The 22,284-nt window shown below is 40.6% G+C and overlaps 1 protein-coding gene across 1 annotated transcript in view; it reads left to right on the top strand.

Moving 5' to 3' along the window:
- The window catches only part of slc25a21 (solute carrier family 25 member 21), a 114,767-nt gene that overhangs the window by 64,948 nt on the left and 27,535 nt on the right, over positions 1 to 22,284 (top strand). The window contains exons 3-4 of the mRNA XM_023272620.3: positions 5,949 to 5,997; positions 20,115 to 20,198. Coding sequence (XP_023128388.1) covers positions 5,949 to 5,997; positions 20,115 to 20,198 — 133 coding nt within the window. The remainder of the gene's footprint in view (positions 1 to 5,948; positions 5,998 to 20,114; positions 20,199 to 22,284) is intronic.

Raw genomic sequence — 22,284 nt, 5'->3', positions numbered from 1 at the left:
ACATAACATTGAAGTGCTTTGCAACTAAATCCACAAAGTTAATGTCAATAGATGCTCATCAAAATGCAATCTATAGCCGTTGGGACACTTGTTGCAGGATTGGAGCCAGAAAAAAGAAATTCTGAAATGTCAGCGATCTATTGCATCTCTAAAAACAGCTTTAACAATTTTTAATTGATTTCCGGAACAAGTTGCATCTTTTGTTAGTCTGTCATTGGCGTCTTCTGCAGCTGTTTTTTCATGGCATATAAGGAACAAAACACAGTATTGTTCTGTTTTGACTTTTCTCAGCAGTAAAAGCTTTTGACTTGGAGTCGAGAGAAAGTCTTCCTTGGAAACTGATTGAAAATTTCAACCAGTGTCACCAAATTGTGTCTAAATACCTCTTCTAATATCAGCAAGACTCTCGTATGTTAGTATAGAATTTATACCAAATGCTTATTCATTTTTATTTTTTTATTTCTTTGCATTCTGAAGCTTATTTTCTACACGGCAGTAAACTGCAGACTAAGATGTTATTCAGAGGTCAGTTCAGGATTATGGCCGTAAACTTTCTCCTATTTTCGGGCCACACAGCCTGTCGTCTCGTCTGCCATCAGCTGTTCTTAAGGTGTCTTGTCTGCAACGGTTGTTAAACAAACACAACTGGGTTTTGCATTTGTACCTGTCATCACTTAATCCTTCCACAGCTGTCATCCTGGAGCTACAAACGCAGCATGCATCGCTAACTGACACTAGCCTGATATTTGAAGGCGCTGCTGCATGTAGTGCACTTGGATTCGAATACTGACAGCCTGAGAAGTGAACACACACACCTAAACACACTCAATTAATCGCTGTATCTGTTTTGCACACTGATCTGTCAATTAGTCAAGAGTGTTACCTAATGTTGCCCTTTTAAGTGAACTTGTGTCCTTCAGAGTTCCTGTAATCTGAGGTCTATGATGATGTAGAGTGAATCATTTTAGTGAAGCATCCAAACGCGAACAGACAGTTCAAGGTGAACTCCGGATCAGTTTAAGGTGAAAGTAATTCGAAGTATTTCTCTTTTTTTGTTAGAAATAATGTCTTATATCACATATTATATAATTTGCACATGATGGAAATGCAAACATGTAGCTTCTAAGACAGAGGAAGTATTTTAACAGGTAGGTGTGTAGAAGAGGAAAAGGGTGCCCAAAAGTTTTGAGCAGACTTCTGCTCACAGTCTAACTTGCAAAATTACATTTATTAGCCACATTTTGGTGATAAACCTTCATTAGCCAAATCTTCATCTCTTGCCAAATGAGGTCTAACACTAAAATGTTGCTAATAAATGTATTTTTGCGGGTTTCACAGTGTCTGGGAGACTGTTGGAAACATAGAATTTCTGCCATAACAATATGAAATTGTTTAGTTTCAATACAAATCTGAACGCCAACATATGGATTCTCTGTTCTGTTGCTTCCTGTGTTTCTAGTATATCATTATCTGGAAAATTTACAAGATAAATGTAAAGATACATCCATTTGTATACTTTTGCTACAGTGGAAGTACGGCTGAACAATATAGTTGAAAATGTTCAGGCTAAAAGGTGTCAATTTGGTCGATATCAGTAGTTAGTAATAATTTTTATGGATGGAGATGAGGAGGAGTACAGAGAACTTAACCGGAACTTTATGGACTGGTGCCTATCCATCCATCCATCCATCCATCCATCCATCCATCTATCTATCCATCTATCCATCCATCCATCCATCCATCCATACATACATCCATCCATCCATCCATCCATCCATCCATCCATCTATCTATCCATCTATCCATCCATCTATCCATCCATCCATCCATCCTAATTTTAATCAAAATTAGCAGGATCTATCTATTACTAGTGCACTTCAGGAGGTCTCAACAGAAGCCAGTAGGGGAAAAATGGAGGGTGAAGGACTCCGTATCAAGGGATATTATAGACTGTTTATGATATTGAATGGGAACATGCTTGGAGTTTTTTAATGCAACTTAACTTTGTGCTTTTATTATATCTTTTCATCGCGATTTGCAGTTAAGTGAAATTGTTGAATATTCTATTGAATAGTTTTCTCATTGCTGTTCATTAAGTGACTGTTGTTATTGCATATCACTGCTTTTTTATTGGCCTAAAAAGTAATAAAGCACATTGCATTTTCACATTATTCCAGGAAAATACATTTTGCATGTCACTCTCCGTTATTATATGATATGTTACATCAGCTCTGCAGCAATGTCAGCGGTGTTGGGTTCCACCTAAAGTTAAAATTTGAATAGAATAAATCAACCAAGCTGAAATAGTTTTCTGGGCAAATTATCAGCCTGTAAATTCAGCTGTAAAGTGATTAAAAAATGTTCATTTAGTAGGTTTAAGGAAACAGTTATGTCTAATCAGAGCAGATGTGAAGTGAGTTTAGGACTTGAATTAATCACAAACATTATTCTTTTTCTTTCAAATTAGTATTTTCCATCAAGTTAGCCTCCATGGAAGAGCCCTGCATGGATTAAAGTGAAGTATGAATGTTTTGTTTCTGTGCTGTGTGACTCCTGCTTTACTTTAACTTGCATCACACACTTTTCCAGAGAACTACTGGTGATTTGGAGATTAATTTTTTTTTCTTCTCATTGTTTGTCTTCCGAGTAAGTGTCCAAACTTGGGATTTGGACTGTCTTGTTGAAGTGTTTTTTCCCAAACTCTGCTCTTCCCTCGATCACCTTGAACATGTTCATTCACTTCCCAGCATCTTGGTGTTTACTCAGGCTGATTGAGCAGGCGGGCAGGTTTGGTTTCATCGTGTAATCTGATTACCTGCTGAAAGATTTGACGCGCCTCATCTTCACCGCGGGGCTATTAATAGCAACGCCAGAATACGATCTGTCCGGCACAGTTTTGTTCTTAACGTGGTGTCATTAACAAACCAAAGTCAGGCGTACTGAGGCGTGACAGACGGAATTTTTGCTTGAGTCTCGGTTCAATAGTTCTCGGTTCTCCCATTCGTACATTAAGATGCAACTGTCAACAAAGACATTTTTCTCTGTGGTATTTCACATGATAATTACTTCCCTGGAAAAACCCCAGAAGGATACACTCTTTTATAGACAATATGTTTAATTGAGCAAATTAGAAAGAACCCATATTGCACAGCAGCTGTGTACACACACAGTGGAATCTGCAAGAGAAGCCCTCAGAGCAACAGAAAAGGGACGAATCACGAGTTTAAAAAAAACTAAAACAACCCTGATTGAGTCAGAAGGCCTCTGTGCCAAAGCAGTGGCTTTTCAACACAGATGCACATAGTTAGCGTGTGTGTGAAACCTCAGAGTCTCTCCATGATCAGCCGGCTGCATTGATTCTGCTGGCTCGTTACTGATGTACTGGGTTTGCGTGGATGATATGGTCGGTGGCTTCAGCTGTTCAAAATGTCGGGAATTAAAGTCGCTCACGGGGATTTGAAGAGAAGTCTTGTTGGATCACTGGTGCTCTGGCAGAAATGGCACAAAACACCAAGAATTACTGAAGCATTTGAATAAGTGGTGGTAAGGTTCTGGTGCTGCTGGTGCAAAATGATTTTACTTCAAAATGAAAGGAGCAAAGATCCAGTCAACACACATCCTTTGACTTTTGCCCCTGTTAGTCATTAGGCAACCTTCTTATCAGATCTCTAAAAGCTTAGTTGTCACACTTGAGGTAAAGCATCAGATTTATGTTGTTATCTGATCCTTACAGGCTTTAACAGATATGTACAAGTTAACAATGAGTCTATATGGAAGCTCTGAAAGTAGGAGGGCAACATGTACATATTATTCCTTCAGCAGCAGACTGAGACATCCACCCTGCAAGAAAGAGCGCTATCGCAGGTCCTTCATCCCATCTGCTATAAGACTTTACAACATCAGCATCACTGGCTGATGTTAACATAAACTGGACTATATCATTACCACCCCAAACCATAAAATTTGCACAGACATTCTTGCACTGCACATCTTTGCACTTTTAAACTTTATTTTTATTTTTATTTTTTCTGTTAAAAATTTTGCCACCCTTGTATATATTGTAAATAAAACTGCTGTAACAATGTAAATTTCCCCTGGAGTGGGGAGAAATAAAGAACTTTATCTTTATCTTTATCTTTATCTTATCCACTGAATTGGCAGATATTTATTGATTGTTCCACAGTTGACTGTCTTAATACTATTTAGATAATGTTTGTATGATACAAAAAAGTTCCAAAAGCCAAATGTGTTCAAGTTACCAGATATAAACCAGAAAAAGTCAGAGAAAGGCAACTGTTCAGCATTTTTGCTCACAACAATGAATCTACAATGAATTAGTCATTGTTAAAATAGTGCATGTTACTACTAAGTCTTTCTTAAATTTCCTTAATACAGCAATCGGCTATCTCCGCCCACGACAGAAACCATAACCTCAACTTGTCGTTGCATTTTTTAAGGATTTACAGTTGATCTACAGCTACTGGTATGGTTAAACCTGAAGTGCAGAACTTTTATCTCTCTTCTTGGGGTGAGAAAATCTGAACGTTGAGTTTCTTGTTTATCTGGAATAAGGGTCAATCAGTTATCAGATCCTATATTCCGCATTTTTCAGATTGTTCTTTTTAAACTTAAATTGCAAGAAATCAAAGATGCACTGCTTTGTCTCTGATGCAGCCTCTTTTTCTCTGTCGGTAGCCACCAACAGTAGCATCTGATTGGTTATACATGACAAGTAATGGCCTATTAACTTTGATAGTGTGTGTCCACAGGGACGTTTTTACACGTGAAGCATCACACTGCTTCCCGACATTGCACGCTTGATGGCATACAGCTCAAATATATACAGTTGAAAGCTGCTCATCAACAGAATTCCACACAGGATTCACACCGCTGCACTTCATTTGCAGGATTTCAAACTGGACCAACATGGCGGCTCACTCGGAAACTCTCTTTAATTACGAAAACAGTTCAGCAAAATGTGTTTCTGAAACCATTTGAGGCAAGAAATAAGCCATGCAGTTGCTGAATCCGTCCTTATTTTAGATTCGTTTAGTTTTAAAGTTTTTCCCAAGTTGTGTCAGGCGTCGGATCATGTTGGACGTTCTTCATTTGCATAAAGGAGCCAAGACCTCAACTTTATACAAATGAGGGGCAGACAGCATGATGCCCCGTCTCTCCAAACGCAACATGACGCTACCAGAATATAGTGCAGTGTTTCACATAGACAATGAATGGGAGTTGTTGATTGATGATGTACTCTTTGGACATGTGCCATGAAGATTATTGTTGAGAAGTTTTCTTTAACTAAACACGTGAAACATAAATTACAACAGGCATTTCAGCAGAAATATGTATTGGAGGTTGTGTTGTTCTACATTTTAACATTAGTATCTTCATATTTAGTGCAAATGTCAGATTTGAATATCAGTTATCAGTCTCTTTGATTACTAATGACAGGTATATTGGTATTGGTTCTGCAAAAACATATCAGTCGACTCCTGATTTGCAGCAACAGAAACTTTGTTTTTGCCATTAGCTCCATTACACTCCTATGGTCTGCTCCATCTCTACAGTTGCTCCTCACTTCAGTTCTGGCAATTCAGTCATTGCTGGTCGACGTAAATCGCTCCTCCACTAGTGCACCAGTGCAGGAATGTCGCTACAGACAGCAGCTTTAAATCTCTAGTGTCTTGCCAAACAAAGCGATTAAACTGGTTCTGCAATGATAATCAGCATTGTGTGAAGATGTTTGGCAAAGGATCGAATATAACGGACATTTACTTATCTGCAAAACTCTCACTGTTTGGCTTCAAAACCTATACATAACCTAATAATGCACCAACTGTCAATGAAACTTTATGTTAATTAACTTGTTTTAAGATTAGAACTGCTACTCAAAAGATATTGGTAGAAGAATGTGACTTATTCTGTCTGTTTTTGCTTCTCAGGTCTGGTAGAGATCTGCTTGATGCATCCCCTCGACGTGGTGAAGACGAGGTAGGCCACACATTTCGCATTTAAATTCATACTGCATCTTTTGTCAACTAAAGGTTCACGCCACTTAAAAGAAAGCCAGTTTAGTCCACATCTGCCTCAAATCCTCTTGGTGGGTATTGCAGTCTGAGTAATGAAGTTCCAATCATACCAAGTCTTATTCTCTCAGCTCAGCGGGCCCTGGCCAGCTCATTCTCCACACCAGTGGGCACCGATGCCAAGAGTCTGACACATTTTGTGGAAAATGAAATGCATCATTTACTCATTCACTTCTCACACAATGTTAGAAGTTTTATGCTTTCAAATTGCTCCTTTTTTTTAGTTAAGAAAAAAGAATGAGATTTTGTCCTTCTTTTCTGGAACGCCCCTGCAGAATAAATCAGATGCCACTAAATGCACTTCCTGTTGTGTTTAATAGCTTATTTTTCTTGCTGCCATCTTCTGTTTTTTGTGCTATGCAAGAGTCGTGAGCAGCAGAGTGATCAGGAGCCTCACACCACAGTGTCTCAGCCAGCCATAAACAGGTCGTGGGCTACTACTAAAGCTTTATAGTCTTTCACAGGCCCAGCCAAGACCTCTGGCTTCGTTCTAAGCCTCCCGCCCCCCCCCGACTCCTGCCCCATTCACTACTTGTCAGTAAATTGTACTGCTTTTTCTGTCATTTACGGCAGCAGTTTCTTGGTAAATAAATTGCCCGGCAGTGCCTTTTAAAAAAGTGAGATGGTTGCACTTTAAAGGCAGTGCCACCACCACCACCACAACACAGAGAAAAGGAAACACAAGAGGGATAAAAGCCAGGGGTGAGCAGCGTTGTATTAGTTGATATTTGATACTTTGAAGGCAGCACCGTGTGATTTACGGTCACGTGTGGGAGCCGTGGGGGTTTATTACAGGTAAGTCTTGAGCCCTGCCTGTCCGTCCTCACACGGAGGTCAGGGTTAAAAGTACATCCACTATTTTCTTTGTAATGCTCTTCCTTAAAAAGTGGTAAAAGCTGCTCTAAAACTGGACAGGTTTATCTGTTTGTTTTCTGTTTGTGTCGCCATGTGTTTATGTTGATAGGCATTTTGTTGCCGGGTCCAGGTCTGCTTAAATTGATTCCTGTTGGTCTGAGCTCGGGGCTTAAGACTGTTTATTTTAATTGGAAGCTTTAGACAATGTCAAGAGACAACAGGCGGCTGCTGCTAGCTCCAAATGGCCCAAACACACACTCAAAAACAAGCAATATGTGCAAATCTGCGTCCGTACTGTACACACACTGAGCGTCCACACATGAATTCATAAACCAAGCATACATACCAGCTAATTGGGACACTGAGGGAGCTGAAATCTATTAGCAGGAACCTTGGAGCCGAGACTCAGACGCACCTCCACTGGGTTTCTCTCTCCCTCTCTCTCAGGCATGGCTCTTATTAGGCACTGGCTCCTGCTTTAATGTCCACCGGTCCAAATTGAATGGCAACTGGAGTAAATTTACTTTTTTCCACCAACTCAAAATCAAAGGCTTTCTTTTTTCTCTCTCTTTCTTTCCCTTCATCCCTTTTCTTTTTTTTCTTGGAAAGGTAAACCTGACAAAAAATGTGTACCTTACCTGCATGGGAGCTGGTGTTGTTTGCCTCTTTTTTTTTCAAAATGAGAGTTTATCTTTCTCTTCTTTCTCATGGAGGGAGGGAGCGATGAATTTGCAGATTTAGGATTAGCTGTGAGGAGTTGGCTACTCCACCAGTGGCCAAATACTGCCGTCATGAATCACAAAAATGTCAGGACCGTTTGGCAGTTTTTCCCCCTTTAAACAAATACCGTTTCATCCTCCAAGACGACTCCTTTTTGGCAGATAAATGAATAGCTGTGTTCCAGAGATTTGGAAAAAGAAAAAAAGCGTGACACATAATGTTGAACATGATTGATAGCGCCAAATGTGGACTTGTGAGATATTTTTAAAGCAGAGAAGGAAATTACACTAATTAGCTCAAGATATCTATGAAAAACTGTGATGGGAAAAAGCACTTTTGAGTAACGATGGCGAGTATTTCACCAACTGAGCATCGGTTTAGAAATGAGACGTAAAAGTGAAAGTCTCACAGTGTGTCTTTATGCCTTTGTTGTTGCACTTTTACTCTCTGCGGTGAGCTCGCTGACCAGTCAAGTCATGACCCCTGTTACTCACCTTTGCTAATAAGTACATCTATCTTACATCTGAGGGTCTCCTGCAGAGCCCACCTTCCATCAGCCTGACTTACTGCCTCTTTCATCATCGAAAAGCGTTGAACATTAATAATATTGGCCGTTCTGAGATAAGCACAAGAGGGTTGTGCAACAAATGAGCTGGTAGAGGTTTCACGTCTTGCTTAAGACTTCTCGTACTGGAAAAATTGGCTATTAATGGCAATAAAATTGGTTCTTTTGGACAAAGCTGCTAGTAAAAGCTTGCTGCTAACGATTATTATTGTTTCAATAAAATTTCAGAAAAATGGTGAATTGTGCCCAAAGATAACAGTCCAGTACCCGAAGACCTTCAATTTACAACCAAGAAAAGCAAAAAATCCTGATTTTGATTCATTTCTAAAGATTTTTTTTTATTTTAATTGAGAACATTCACACACCGAGGTGCACACCAGAGAATATCAGGTTCAGCCTTGTCTCCCAAAAATGACATTCCTATACAACTGAACTGCACTTTCAGTCATGTTTTGAGAGACACATTTTATTCTGCTTGATCGTGATGTATCACAGATTTGTTTCAAATCAGGATATCTTTATTTTTTCCTGTCGTTCCCATCAGCCAACAGATTTTTATTAAATCGGTTTGGCTGGTAACCCAGAGAATGGAGCAAAATCTTCAAAGTTATTGTGATTTTCAACCCAAACTGTGCTTTTTTCCTAAACCTAACCATGTACGCAAGCAAAGAGTTAAGACTACAAGTAAAAAAAAAGTGTGAAAATGAAACTTATGTCTAAGAATAATGACCCCACTTGGGACATGAACCTTGGTCTTTTGGGAAGAATCCTGTTGTGGACTGATGCCGCGATCCTCCATTTGTACAACTTTATGTAGACTCTGTGGCTCTTTCAAATTAAAAGTCTTTTGTTATTTCAAAACAAAATGAGAATGCATTTTAACCCTATAGTAATGTATTTTGGGGGGGACAAGTTTGTTAGGTTGGATGAAGGCGAACACTGTGATTACCATCCCAAAATAACCTCATGTCTTTTCTATTTTCGGCAATGTCATGGAGTAATAATGTAAAGAATATGTCTAAAGTGATCTGTACAACTATCACAATTTTAGGCTTAGTTATGTTTTGTTTTTTATAACTTAACAGTAGGTCACCAATGAGTAGTTCACTGACTCTCTAAAAGTTGAAAATCCAACAGTTTCTGGCTAATAAATATGTAACGTTGATTCTGTAAAGAAAGTATGCCTCTCAAAACCTCTGCGAAATGATTTTGGGAGCAAAGAAGGGCATGTCTTAGAGGACTTGTGTATCATGATTGGCTTTTATGAATCACTTAAAGTTGAGAACAACCACTTCACATCTGCGTCTGTGACTGTTCTGTTTGGTGCTTTTTAATACATGCCATCCAAAAAAATTAAAGTGAATCCAGAAATCGAAACATTTGTCTCATCGTGAGTCATTCGGGATAATAATCAGCCGAACATGTAAATGTAGCATGCTTCACACAAAGTAAGCAGTTAATTGCCCCTGACCCTAACGCCCCCCCCTCATGGGCAAAGGGCTGGAATGTGGGGGTGAAGATGGGGGGGGGTGGTACATTGAGGAAGGAGGGCAGTTTAGCAGAGAGAGACAGTGGGACCGGAGTTACAGCTTTTCATTAACCTGGAAACCACCTAGTTACATGGTTCATGGGCTGGTCTCAGCTCACTTGGAGGTAACAAAGGGTGTCGGGCGGCACTTTCTGCAGGGGGCTGTGCGCTCGGGGCACCCCATCTGACTCTGATCAGGTTCCCCCTCTCATTAGAGAGTTGCACTGAGCCCGCATTTCCCTTCATGTTGAGATCCTGTTACACGGAGCTCCACCCTTATAAACATGCATGCGCAAACATACTCGCACACATCTGAAAACGGCTTCCCATCAACCCCTTTGCTTCCGCCCAGAGAGGGGAAACCACACCTTCCTCGTGTCTGCTTCTGCCCGTGCCACTTCTTGTGTCACGGTGAACTTTTTGAGATCTGACTTGTTCGACGTAACAAGCCCAAAAATATGTATTTCGTGCAGTAACTCCTGACTGAGCCACTCCTTCTACACTTCTGTTCACTCTTTATAATGACACGTTCTTTCACCGTTGCCTTCTTTAGTGCTCTTTCCTCTTTGATTCCTTTGGTCCCTGTGCTCTTTTTCTTCCCTCTAACCACTCGTCACCCAGCGTTTCAACTCGTCCCACCAAATGTGAAGTTTTGTTTCTGCATTCTTGTGTGGTTTCAGTTTTTCAGCAACCTTCTCAGCTAACCTGTTGTTGATTCAGCCACTAGCTTTGTTAATATAAACCTCATGACATAACTACCTCATCGATATCATGTGGGATCGTGTTGTTTAATCTTCTGTCATTTCTTCTGAATTTGTAGTTCCTTGAGCGATTTGTGTAATGTTTTCTTTCAAACCCCTGTTGTACATGTGTTTTAGAGGATCTGTGTTGAATTGTGCAATTCTGTAAATTGTGTTGTATGACATGGCTGTCATTGCAAACTGCTAAGCCTGCCAGTAGCCTGTTTCAAGCCTGATTGGAAAAACCTGGTACTGGCCCTTGCCCACGGCAGTATCCATGGCAACACTACCTCCATTTGGTCACAGCACGCATGAAAGTGTGAGCCACTTGGGGGGCTTGAAAGTGATCTTTGATGAGGGCTTTGACAGATGACGTCCAGCCTTTTTTTTTGAGGGGCGCGTGTGACAGCGGCGAGGATGCCCGTAAGGCTTCGCTCCCCTCCTCCTCCTTCGTGCCTCCACCTCCGTTTGCCCCCAACTGCTTGGTGAACCCCTGTGCACTTAAGGAGGAATCCCTGACACAACCCTCAAACAGCAGGGCATAAAGCTGCAGCAGCCTGATAGCTGATCTTTCCTTGTAAAGGAGCAGGCAGGTCAGCGGTAGTCAAGCCGGCTCCTAATCCCCACTGGCGCTGTGAGGCTGCAGGGCAGGACTTTACTCGCGGTGTAAAGCCAAACACATGCTGAGTGCATGCAGGATGAACGGAGCTCAGTCAGTGCATCGCTTCACTGTGTGAGCGAGCTGTGGGTTCAGTTCAAAAGGCAGAAAGTGAGTCACTACTTGAGCATATTTGGCAGGATTAAATATGGTGCTTGTGCATTCCAGTCTCTCAGATGATTCCTCAAGTTACAAAAGGCAAAATTTAATCAAAAACAAACTACATTTTCAATATTAAGGACAGGCTTGTCTACCTACCCACCAGCCCAGTAACCCAGTATCCAGAATTACAAACATACCATCATACATACATCACAATTTACGTGCAACACGGGAAGCCATATGCAACAGGAACTCCCCCTCCCTAACTCGTCACATACTGCCCCTTTGTCAAGCCCCCTTGCCGTCACATTTGAACACACCCCTTGGCATCATTTTTCAACATGCAGGTTAGTCCCATAGCTCTATAAAAGTTGGTATACGTCAGATATATAAGTCACCAGACTGTGGCCAAATATTTCTGTGCTGGTGTTGTCGTTGTCGCTCTTTTTTTCAGGGAACGAGAACTTTACCTTGTGGCATGTGTGTAATGCTGTGAAAGGGTGTATTTAAAGTCAAACTGTGAGGTTTTCCTCAACTTAACCAAGTAGTTTTGGTGTCTAAACTTAACCAAACAGTGAGTGAAAATGAAGCTTTTGTCACCAAAACAAAAATATGGAAATAAAACTTCAGTCCACTGTGCCAAAGTCCTGTGATTTACACCACCTCCACTTCTCTTACCTAATTATGAGGCTCTTCTGTACTAGAAAAATGTGCGTACAACATTGGAAGCTCCAAACCCAAGAACACCTTATGTTATCTTTGAGACCTAAGTGGCGTAACAATAGCAGCAGTATTTGATACCCTAACAATGAGAATGGGATGGCAATAGATGTAGCATGACAGAAAATAAGAGAGCGCTGGTTTGGGGAGGTGGCCAGGTTGGCAACAGTTCATCTAATCGCTGATCTGGAATTACACGTTTGCAGTTTTGCGACCAAAATCTTCCCCTAACCCTAACCAAGCATTTCATGTAGCTAACCCATACCTTTATTTGCCACAACCACAAATTTTCCATGAAGTGCCAGGTGCAGATGCTGCAAAAAGTGAGAAGAAAAAAAATCTGAAATTTTCATTGCATGTTATGCCCAATCCTTCCTTCTATGGGAGGACAAGTTTGAGTTTTTCCATGCTTGCTGCTGCTCTACTATCATTATTTAATATCTATGCAAAAACAATCAAAATTCATAAGAAAAAGGGTAAGGGTCGTGGTGCACAAATACGATTCAGCATTCAAAGAACTTTGTCAGCTCTTATAAAACATGTGTGACTGCATATTATGCATCACTCCCATTCTCCCAAGACCCTCATTACCAAGTCCAAAAAGAGCACAGAAATTGTCACCACATAATTTTCTCTTTCATTTGTTCAGTAGGTTTCCATAACTTTCAAAGAAAAAATGTTTTAAAATACCAAAATCACTTTCAGATGACAATTTGGTAATTGTAATTTCTGGGATAGTGTGAAATTAGGTAATTAAATATAACTCTTTTCAGATATGAACTATTTACTATTGCTGCCTTTGTCAAGTCATTAAAGCTTTGTGTCATTCTGACACGTGTGACTTTTTCATAAATTTTTCCTACTGCTTTATTCCGACTTGTGCAGGGAGTTATGTAAGGTATAATATATGATTCTTCTGGTTGTTTGTGGTTTCTTCATGCTACCTCGTTATCTCGTCCTCAGTGCACAAATGTGACCGTTTGCTGATCTTGATGTTTGACGAATTGCAGTCATTTTTGCTTGTATTGTAATTTTTTTTTAAAAATCTGAAACTGTTCTTCCTTGCAGTCAAACATGACATCCCGCTTCCGAATGATGTCTGAGATTATTTCAGCCCAACTTAAGCTCATCAGGTGGTCACCACTGGCATGAAGCCATCCTACATCAATACAACTGCATTAACTCAGGCTTTTGTGTTAAAACTGATACATGAATGTTATTAGATCCAATTAGGCAAGACTGCTGTTCTGACTTTAATGGAAACTTAGACACAAGGCGATCATGTTAAATTGCCGTCAGATTTACGGAAAGGGGCTTATGATACATACCATGTAACTGCTTTTCCCATTATTTGCACCTTTTACCGTCGACTATCTAATAAAAGCAAATGCCAGGTAAATAAACTTTAAAACCCCCAACCCATTGCTTTTAATGTTGTGACAGATGTTGTGGCAGTTACTTGCAGATGTTGGACGAGCAGGGCTAACTAGCAGTCACAAATGACTTACTATAGAGATAGAAATGTTTTGGGATATAGATAGAAGTGCACATAAAGAGCAGATGTGCATGTCGGCGTGGCTATGTTGCAGTGGAGCACCTGTAATCATTATCAGTGAAGGGGTTTCACATTCCAGTACACTAATTACAGAGGAGAAGCACTGTGTGCTTTGATTTCACTAGACCCTGACTGTGCTGCAACCACAGTGCTGCCCCCCTGTTGCCACACCTTGAAACTCACATATGCATGTCTGTACATCCTTTATTCCACCTATATCATCCCGTTTTCCAACCTCTTGCACGAAGCCACCTGTCGGAAATTATAATCAAGTGTATGTCCAAGCAGGCCATTTTCAGAAAAGATATGCTGAAATATATAATACTAGACACTAAAAGATAATAATGACAATAATTTCTGAGAGTCAGAACTGTGCTAATAAACTGTAATGATTTATGTATATAAGAAAATGCTGTATGGGTCAGTTAAATCTTGTAGCTCATGAAATACATGGCCAGTATGTAAAATCTCAGTAGAAGTTTTGATAAGGCTGTTCTGTGATCCCTCCATGCGTCACTGTATTTCGTAGGAGCCATTCTGTCGGCGTAAATGGTCAAATTACAAGGTGTAGCGAAAACTAAGATTGTACAGGATCTGAATGTAAACAAAAGCTTCCGAAAAAAGATCACAGACAATGTGGTGACGCAGCTCATGACAGCAGGTGAGAATCAGGTGATAATCAAAGTTTGAGGAGACCTATGACGCAAGTTGGGCGGGTAAAGAGTCTAATTTATAAAAGTACTGTTAAAAGTTCTCAGCCTCACCCAGAGACAAGGGGCAAAACCGTACTATAAAGCCTTATATCACTGTCAACAGCAGCTCAAATGTTTAAAGTATTCAAAGAAAAAAAGAAAAGGAAAGCTTGGTGGTTGATCCAGGACAATATGTCCGTCCACCACAACATGCAAGGAAAAGCTGCATTTTATGAACTTTCTGTAATATTTGATGGGAAACACGAGAATGTATTAACTGTACTTGATGCATTTACACGTGAAGACCCACATAGTAAAACATTTCACATATCCATGTACATGACCAAGTTGTAATGGCGTTGGAGCTTGTTGGCACTTTCCAATGACACACATCTTTGCTCTTTTAGGCATTTTAAACCATTTAAGTAAATGAGCTTGTTTTTTTAAAATGATTTCCAAAGTATGGCCACAACTTCTTTTTGGATGCATATTGTAATAATCTGTAACTGAACGGCAACCCCGATTCCAAAAAATTACATTTCTATACAGCTTGACTGCATTCTCATTTATGTTTCCAAAGAAATACATGTTGTCCCAAAAAGATTAGACTGCGTTGGAGTAAGAGAAGATTCAAGTTTGGATGAGCTATAAAGTCTGTGTGAGGAGGCAGAAGGATGAAGCTATAGCAAGAATTTCATCCAGGAGACTGGGGTTCACATCCCCTGTGAGGCAATTAGTCTTAGACTTAAGTTTGATTTTAATGCGCTATTTGGTTAGTATGGCAATGTGCAGACTCTTTACAGCAGTTTATATGCAGATACTCACATGAGGTTGTTTTTGCTCTGCCATTACTTTGAAAGAGCTCTGGCCTTTGTGGGACAGTCGCAAAAAAACTCCTTACTCCAAAGCTCCTTAACTTTGCCTCAAAATCCAATTCAGTTCTAATGTATTTACTAGAAGCTAAAATACTAGAAGCTTCATGTAAGATGAAAACGATACAATTCTACATTACAGAGAGGAACCCACTGTTTGTGCCTCTAAGGCTTGTTCAGAAAATTTTGTGTGGTTATCAGGTCTGCATCTCTGACTGGATTCATAATTCTTCCTGTCTGTTGCACTGCACTTTAATAACTGGATCTAGGTACAGAATTTGAATGGCGTCCAGTAAAAGTGGCTCAAGACTTCTTACTCAGTAATGCCAGTTTGAGGACAGAGTAGTAGCATTTTTCAAAGAACTGCAAGTATATGTCAGAAAGCTGATGAAAGGAAAGCTTATTGGAGTGGCTTTATTTCACGCATCTATGGCTGGGTGATGATTTCCTTATTGTCTTTACATCACAATATTACAAAGTCCTGTCTAAAGCGGTAGCACCAGACACACCAAACCATCAAATTATTACACAGAATTAAGAATATAGCAGGTGCATGACATGATTCAATTTATAGCAACAAAAAAGGTCTCTGTTGTTTGTTTTTAGTATTTCTGGGATGCTTATTGGCACCTATGACACAGTTCTGAGCCAGAGCAGCACAGTGTTGTAATAGCAACTCTTGGATGTCTCTTTAAAAGCATGAAGGCTGGTTGTCTTGTGTCTGGACTGCACTGTGTTATAGCCAGAGGTTACCTGCTGTCAGGGGAGTCTCCAAAAATCCTGGAGCATTTCCTCACATCAAAGTGGCTGCTACTGTCCCAGTCTGTGACCAGGTCATCATGACCAAGCTTGTCTAGGCTGGAATCACCAGTCAGGACATTTGTGTGGTTAAATCGTGGATTTGCAAGCGTTTCTTATATGAAATTATGAGAAAATTTATTGTGAAGTTGAGTTTAAGACACATTTTATGTTGTTCTTGAGGAGTACTTGCAGAACTGTTGAGAGAGATTTTCCTGTTTTTACATTTAGTGTTATATCATGTCGTGATTACAACTATTTCTCAAACATTAGCACCATAATTTCAGTTAACGGCATTTGGCAGAGGTTAAAAGCCCCCACCACCCCCGGATTAAACACCCAAGAAGTCCTCTCTGTTATGCAACCACTTACTGGAAATGTTGGTGAGACGACTCATTTTTTCCACCTATCTGATCCACTCACGCATTAGTGGCTTTCTAAATTTGCTGCACTAACATATAGAGCGATCTGTCAGTCAAGAAGAAGTTTGTAATGCTCAAAACATCTGAGTCTGGCCCTGCCCAGCTTGTCCTCGTGCTGTTTTATGCAGCTCTTTTCCTGCTCTTCTCCAGTAACACAGCCTGATCTCGGGTCACAGGGGTCACAGTATATGAGCAGACATCTGGACCAGCAAACTGATCCCAACATCACCATAGGGGAATCGGAGGAATCAGTTTTATCAGCCAGAGAAACAATCCAGAATGACAGAAGGATGTTGTAGCCCCTTTATCAGCCAGAGTAACTTTTTCTAGATTTATCGACACCACAGATCTGCTCCACAACTTCAGTGTTCCTCAGATCTGGTAGGTGCTGGTGAAACTTAACCTGGCCTGGTCCAGATCAAGCCTTGGCAGCCTGCCGTGTCACAAGCACCAAAGGTTTATCACTTCCCCTTTACTCCCATCTCGCATCTTCTTCCCCTCGACTTTATTTTCCTATTCCTTCCTCCAAAGTGCTCTATTTATGGGCCTCCTCCTGTCATGCTCAAACAATTTTTCCTTTAACAGTTTTGTCATAGATTCAGAGTCTATCCATCAATATTTGTTTTACCCTGCTCACTTTTTCTTCTGTTATTGGACAGAATGAAGGTCAGCTGAAACGTAGTGTCATACTTCTTATTTTTTGCTGCTTCTATGAATAAAATATACTTTTTTTTCCCTCAGTGAGATTCACGTCAGTTGTCAAAACAAGCTGCTATTTAATCCAAATGGGATCCTTTTATTTTTGGTTGCGCTCTTTTACCCTCAAACAAGATTGAATGGTCAAAGTCACGACTGGCGGCATTTGCCATGTTGGACCATTTAGGCCGGAAAAGTGGTCTTAACCTCATGTACCAATGCCATGGACTTTTACCATCTTTATGATCCCGCTCATTAAAATTAACTATCTGGTTGTAAAAAATAGATTTCCCCTTTATGTTGCCTTCTGGATTGTCTTATGCACTTCAGATCTAACACAAGAAATTCCACAACTCTCATTCCTCCTTTCAGTTCTTCTTTTTTTGTGCAATCATGTGTTTCGGTTGTCTCAATTTTTTTTTCAAAGCACTTGGCGATGGGAAGGCACGAGTAGATCAAAGCTCTTATTGTAGCAACAGCACCAAATACACAGCAGCACACATAAATCACAGCGTTCAAAATGGTACAATTTGTAATGCCGCGGTATAAATAGATAGCTAAAGATAACTACCTGCGTTAGGTTAGGTCATTACTTCTCAATCTAGGGCGTTAATTTGTATGTCAGTCTGTCTGGATAGCTGTAAAAATGATTTCATATCAGTTGTATTAGACCCTAAATTTTAAATAAAGAGCAAGTCATCAAACTTGCCTCACTACGAGTGCCACCGAGGGAATACCCCTCGTTTAATAGGGCATATTTTTAAGAGATCTCCTAAAAAGCATGGCCTGCCCCTTTAAAAGTTGGCCCATCAAGCCTCTGCCTTTTGATCAACCTAATAACCCACCTCACCCCTTCCCATAGGCACTTTTTTTTTTTTAACACGATCATTAATGAGCCTCACCTCAACATCTCAGCTTCTCTTGAGGTGACAGCCCGTCTTGTTGGTCCCATTACCACCAGGGTCTGGGAGCGGACACGGCCTCCGAAGGCCCTCAAACACGGCGCTGCTATCCATAAAAATACAAAGAATGGGGCTCTTGGCTGCCACTTTACCCTCATTTACCTTTTTGACTCCTTTGTGGACGCCCCAGCATTTGTACTTTTATAGGCATTGGAGGTCAGGTGGACGAAGTCTTTAGAATTATTTACCCCGGAGTGCCGTGTCTCGCTCGCAGAAGCACCAACCTGCCCTCGTCTTCACCCTCACCTGAGCAACTTGGGGCCTGTAAAGCACAAATACAGAACGACTAAGATGTGGGGAAAGGAGGAACAGGAGGTGGTCTTGATGAACTCACAGATCTCATCACCTCTGAGTATCTACGTTGGTTTCACTGATGATTGAAGAAGATGCTCTGAGCTGTGTTTTAAAGAAGCCCAGGGGTTTTCCTCAGGTCTTCTGCCTGCAGAGTTTATGACCCGCATGCTCGACTCCAAGGCCAAGTGAATCTGCCAGAGCAACATACAGGATATCTTGTGCGCTTCTTCAGCCAGACACTATATCTTCCTATTCACCAAGGCCTTATTAACATCATCTGCAGCGTTTTGTCTGCACAAATCCCCCTAAACAGGACATCCAGTCAGGATTAACTGAAGGTTCGAGTCTTATTTTCCACTGTTGGTTGCTGTGAAAAAGCAGCATTAGCAGCTTCCTAGCCAAGGGCCTGACAGTTCCCCCGCTGCCACGAGTTCTTCTAGTCCTCCCTATTATCTCCTACTCCCTGGGCCTTTTCTGTTTGGTCCCTGGCTTTTATGGCAGGGTAGGAGAGGGCCATGAGGAAATGAGGTGACCCCAGGGTCATGAGTGGAGTCAGGGGGTTGGAACCGGACCACGGCCCTGCCAACCCCACTCTCTCAGGGCCGGTTCGGGTCGAAGAAGCAGGGAGTGCAAAGGAGGCAGGGGGAGACCGGGGACAGGGAGCCTTCCATCCTTGACCCCACCATCATATGACTTTAATTAAGCCAGATTTGAATTTGTTTACAAGCCCCAGTAGTCTTAAATCTTCTGGGTCTTTGCCCTCCCTCCCAGCACCCGTTATTCCACCATCCCCTCATACCTTGCGTCCTTCTTTTCTTCTTCTCTTTAATATGGTGTCAGACATCTATTTATTATGCTGTTTTAACTGGTTTTCAGGAATGAGTTACAAGCTATTTGGGAATCCACCAAATAGGATTAGAGGGACACCCCTCTAAGATGTTAATCTGTTAGCGATATGAAAGGCCGCTCACCCCACTAAACTCCCCCTTCCACTGGAACCCGGGGGCTCTTTATGGCCCCATCAGGCACCCGCATGGACGACTTACTGCTGACCTTGTGACCTGGCAGTTGAAGCCATATGAGGAGGGAATCTTTCTCTTGTCCCAGTACCGCCTACCTTCTTTACTCTCTTCCGCCCCAAGAATTGCTGATATTCTTTTGTGTGTGTTGGAAAAATTCACCTCAGTCTGTCATCTATCACAGTGTTAAACTCTGCTGTCTTCAATCAGCGTAGCGGGATGTAACGAGATCTCTCATCATCTCGGTACCTGAACCTCTTTACCACTAACAGGCCTGATTTCTATTCATTCTTCCACCCCAAACTGGTCTCCCATGTAAAAGATTTACACGCAGCTCACCAGCCTTTATTAGGGAGGTACCTGCATGTTTGCGATACAACAAAAAGTCCCTCGACTGGCTCCATCATATTAAAAATTTACACGTAACTGAAGAGCTGTTACAATTGGCTTACTGGCATGTTAGTAGCCGAAAAGCTCGCTGCACAGGGCCTGGTCCTGGGGTGTTGGGTGGCTAATTGGATCGGTTGGGTTAAATAAATGTTTGAGTTCTCCCCTGCGCTGAGGGGACCTGGTGGCAGGAGCCTCTCATCTTAGCAGAGGAGGGAAAAAAAGCTACATGAAAGGCAGAGAGGGAGGAAAATAAGGAGGGAAATGAGCTCATTAATGATAAGATCAAATTTGTTCTGTGTATTTTATGCACGCGTCACAGTGTAGCTTACACAGAAAATGAGGACGATAAAGAAAGGAAGCAAAAACACGACTATGATAAAATGCCCAGGTGCTGAACGTAATGGAAACTTTTTATGAGAAATTTGTCATTGCAGGTTCCAGATCCAAAGAGGGACCAGTGACCCGACCAGCTACAAGAGCCTGGGCGACTGCTTCCGGACGATCATCCGCAGTGAAGGGTAGGTTATTCATGAGAATTATTTTGCAACTACAGGGAAAAAAAGCATCACAAATTATACTCACAATGATACCCTTTTAAGGTCTTTCTGTTTTTTATATACAGGAAACACAAAGGTTATTGGCTTAGTGCTGAAGAAGCATTAATGGCCTCTGGAACCTTAATTAATTTTGATTCAAATTTCTTTATTTGTTCCTCAGAAGGCAATTTAATTGAGGCAAGTAGACTTGCAAACTCAAATGCTCACTGAAACAAAGAATTAATATGCATGAATAAATAAAGGTTAGTGATTTTTTTCTAATCCATAGCTGGCCAGCAGTGTCCAACATCAAGAGACATTATGTCAGAAAGCATTTTAAGTGTGTTAGTGTTATGCACTCCACAAAAAAAATTATATTTTAAGTTGTGTTTACTCATGTTGTAGCTTCCTTCGTGTTCTCTGCCTTTACATAATTACAAATAACCTTCTTAGGATATTTACTTTCACTGTCATAGTAGCTGTGATTACATTATGTATCTTTGTGCATATGGCGCAAGTACTGCATTAGAAAGAGTTCATATAAACAGCAAAACTGGAGAAATATTCTCCAGTTATGCAAAGAGGTTTTTACTTTTGGCTGAGTTGGCTTTTGACTTTTTTGAAAAAGGGTTCATGTGCATATTGTGAGACGGAAACACCTTAACGTTTAACTGGCATGACTGATCAATTGTTTCTACTTCTTTTGTTGTTTTTGTATCCGCACAGCATAAAACTAACCAATACCAGCTGACAGGAATGAATAATTACAACTTTTCCTGATTAATAAACATTTCCTGAAGGCTTTCTTTATTTTTCTTTCATAAATGGCCAGAGTTTTTTTGTTTTTTTCATGATCTTCTTCAAGATTTTTTAGCAGTTAACAAACAACTGCTTCCTCTACTTACAGCCATGTACAGCCTATATCACCACCTTAGGACTGATATTTTATTTGAATGCAACTAAAAGGTAGGGTGGTAGATTAGCCTTATGGTTGGAAAGCTGAAAGTGTTGCAGGGTTGGTTGCTTGAAACCAGCCGATGTATATGTCAGATTACAGAAGCATCCTGCAACATACCAGAACATGCATTTTTTTTAAAAAAATATTTTTTTAGCTGTTTGCAAACAGCTGCTTTTGTTTCCGATGTCTCCTACTCTGTTTATTACAGCCTATAATGCCACCTCCTGATCACACTATGCCCCTTATTTGGTCTGAATCAGTTAATGGAAACAAGAACTTTTTTTCACATTTTATAGATTTGCTTCAAATTCAAATCTATGATGATTATATAGAAACACAGCTAGTGAATGTATGTCAGTAAGTATGTAGTCATCAATGTTTTTTCTCCCAAACATGCCGATATATTTAAATGGTAACTAACTACCTAAGTAAGTATGTAAGTGTGACTAATAGGTATGCTGTTGTTGGTCTGGAGGCTCCAGATGGTAAAGTCTTGCTGGTTTGGTTGCTTTGTAACAGCCAATGTGTCTGTCAGATATCCTGTGACAAACCACTGAACATACCTGAGCGTAAAATTTTTTAGCAGTTGGCAACCGGTGCTTCTGTTTTGTTTTGTTTATTGAAGTCATGTAGCCTGTAATGCTACCATCTGATGACACTACGCAGCCTATTTGCTTTAGCAGTTAGTAGAAACAAGCCTACTTTTACTTTTTTTGTCAACATTTTAAAAATTTGCTTCAGATTCAATTGATTAATATATGGAGACACAGAACTAGTAACAGTATATCAGTAACCATGCAGTCAACTACGTTTTCATTGCCATTTTTCTTTAGCATGCCAACATAATTTAATTTAGCTAAAAGTATGGTGGCAGACTGGTGTAGTGGCTGCAAATCTGAAAATGTTGCAGGTTTGAGTGCTTTAAACCTGCTGACATGTCTGGAAGCCTGCAGAAGTATCCTGTGGCAAACCACTGAACATACCTGAGCGTAAGATTTTTTAGCAGTTGGCAACCAGTGCTTTTGTTTTGTTTTGTTTATTAGAGCCATGTAACCTATAATGCTACTGTCTGATGACACTATGCAGCCTGTTTGTTTTAGCAGTTAGTAG

This window comes from Amphiprion ocellaris, chromosome 20 (genome assembly GCF_022539595.1).
Source record: "Amphiprion ocellaris isolate individual 3 ecotype Okinawa chromosome 20, ASM2253959v1, whole genome shotgun sequence".
Taxonomy (NCBI): domain Eukaryota; kingdom Metazoa; phylum Chordata; class Actinopteri; family Pomacentridae; genus Amphiprion; species Amphiprion ocellaris.
The sequence above is the reverse complement of the archived record's forward strand: the minus strand, read 5'-3'. Positions and strand labels throughout refer to the sequence as shown.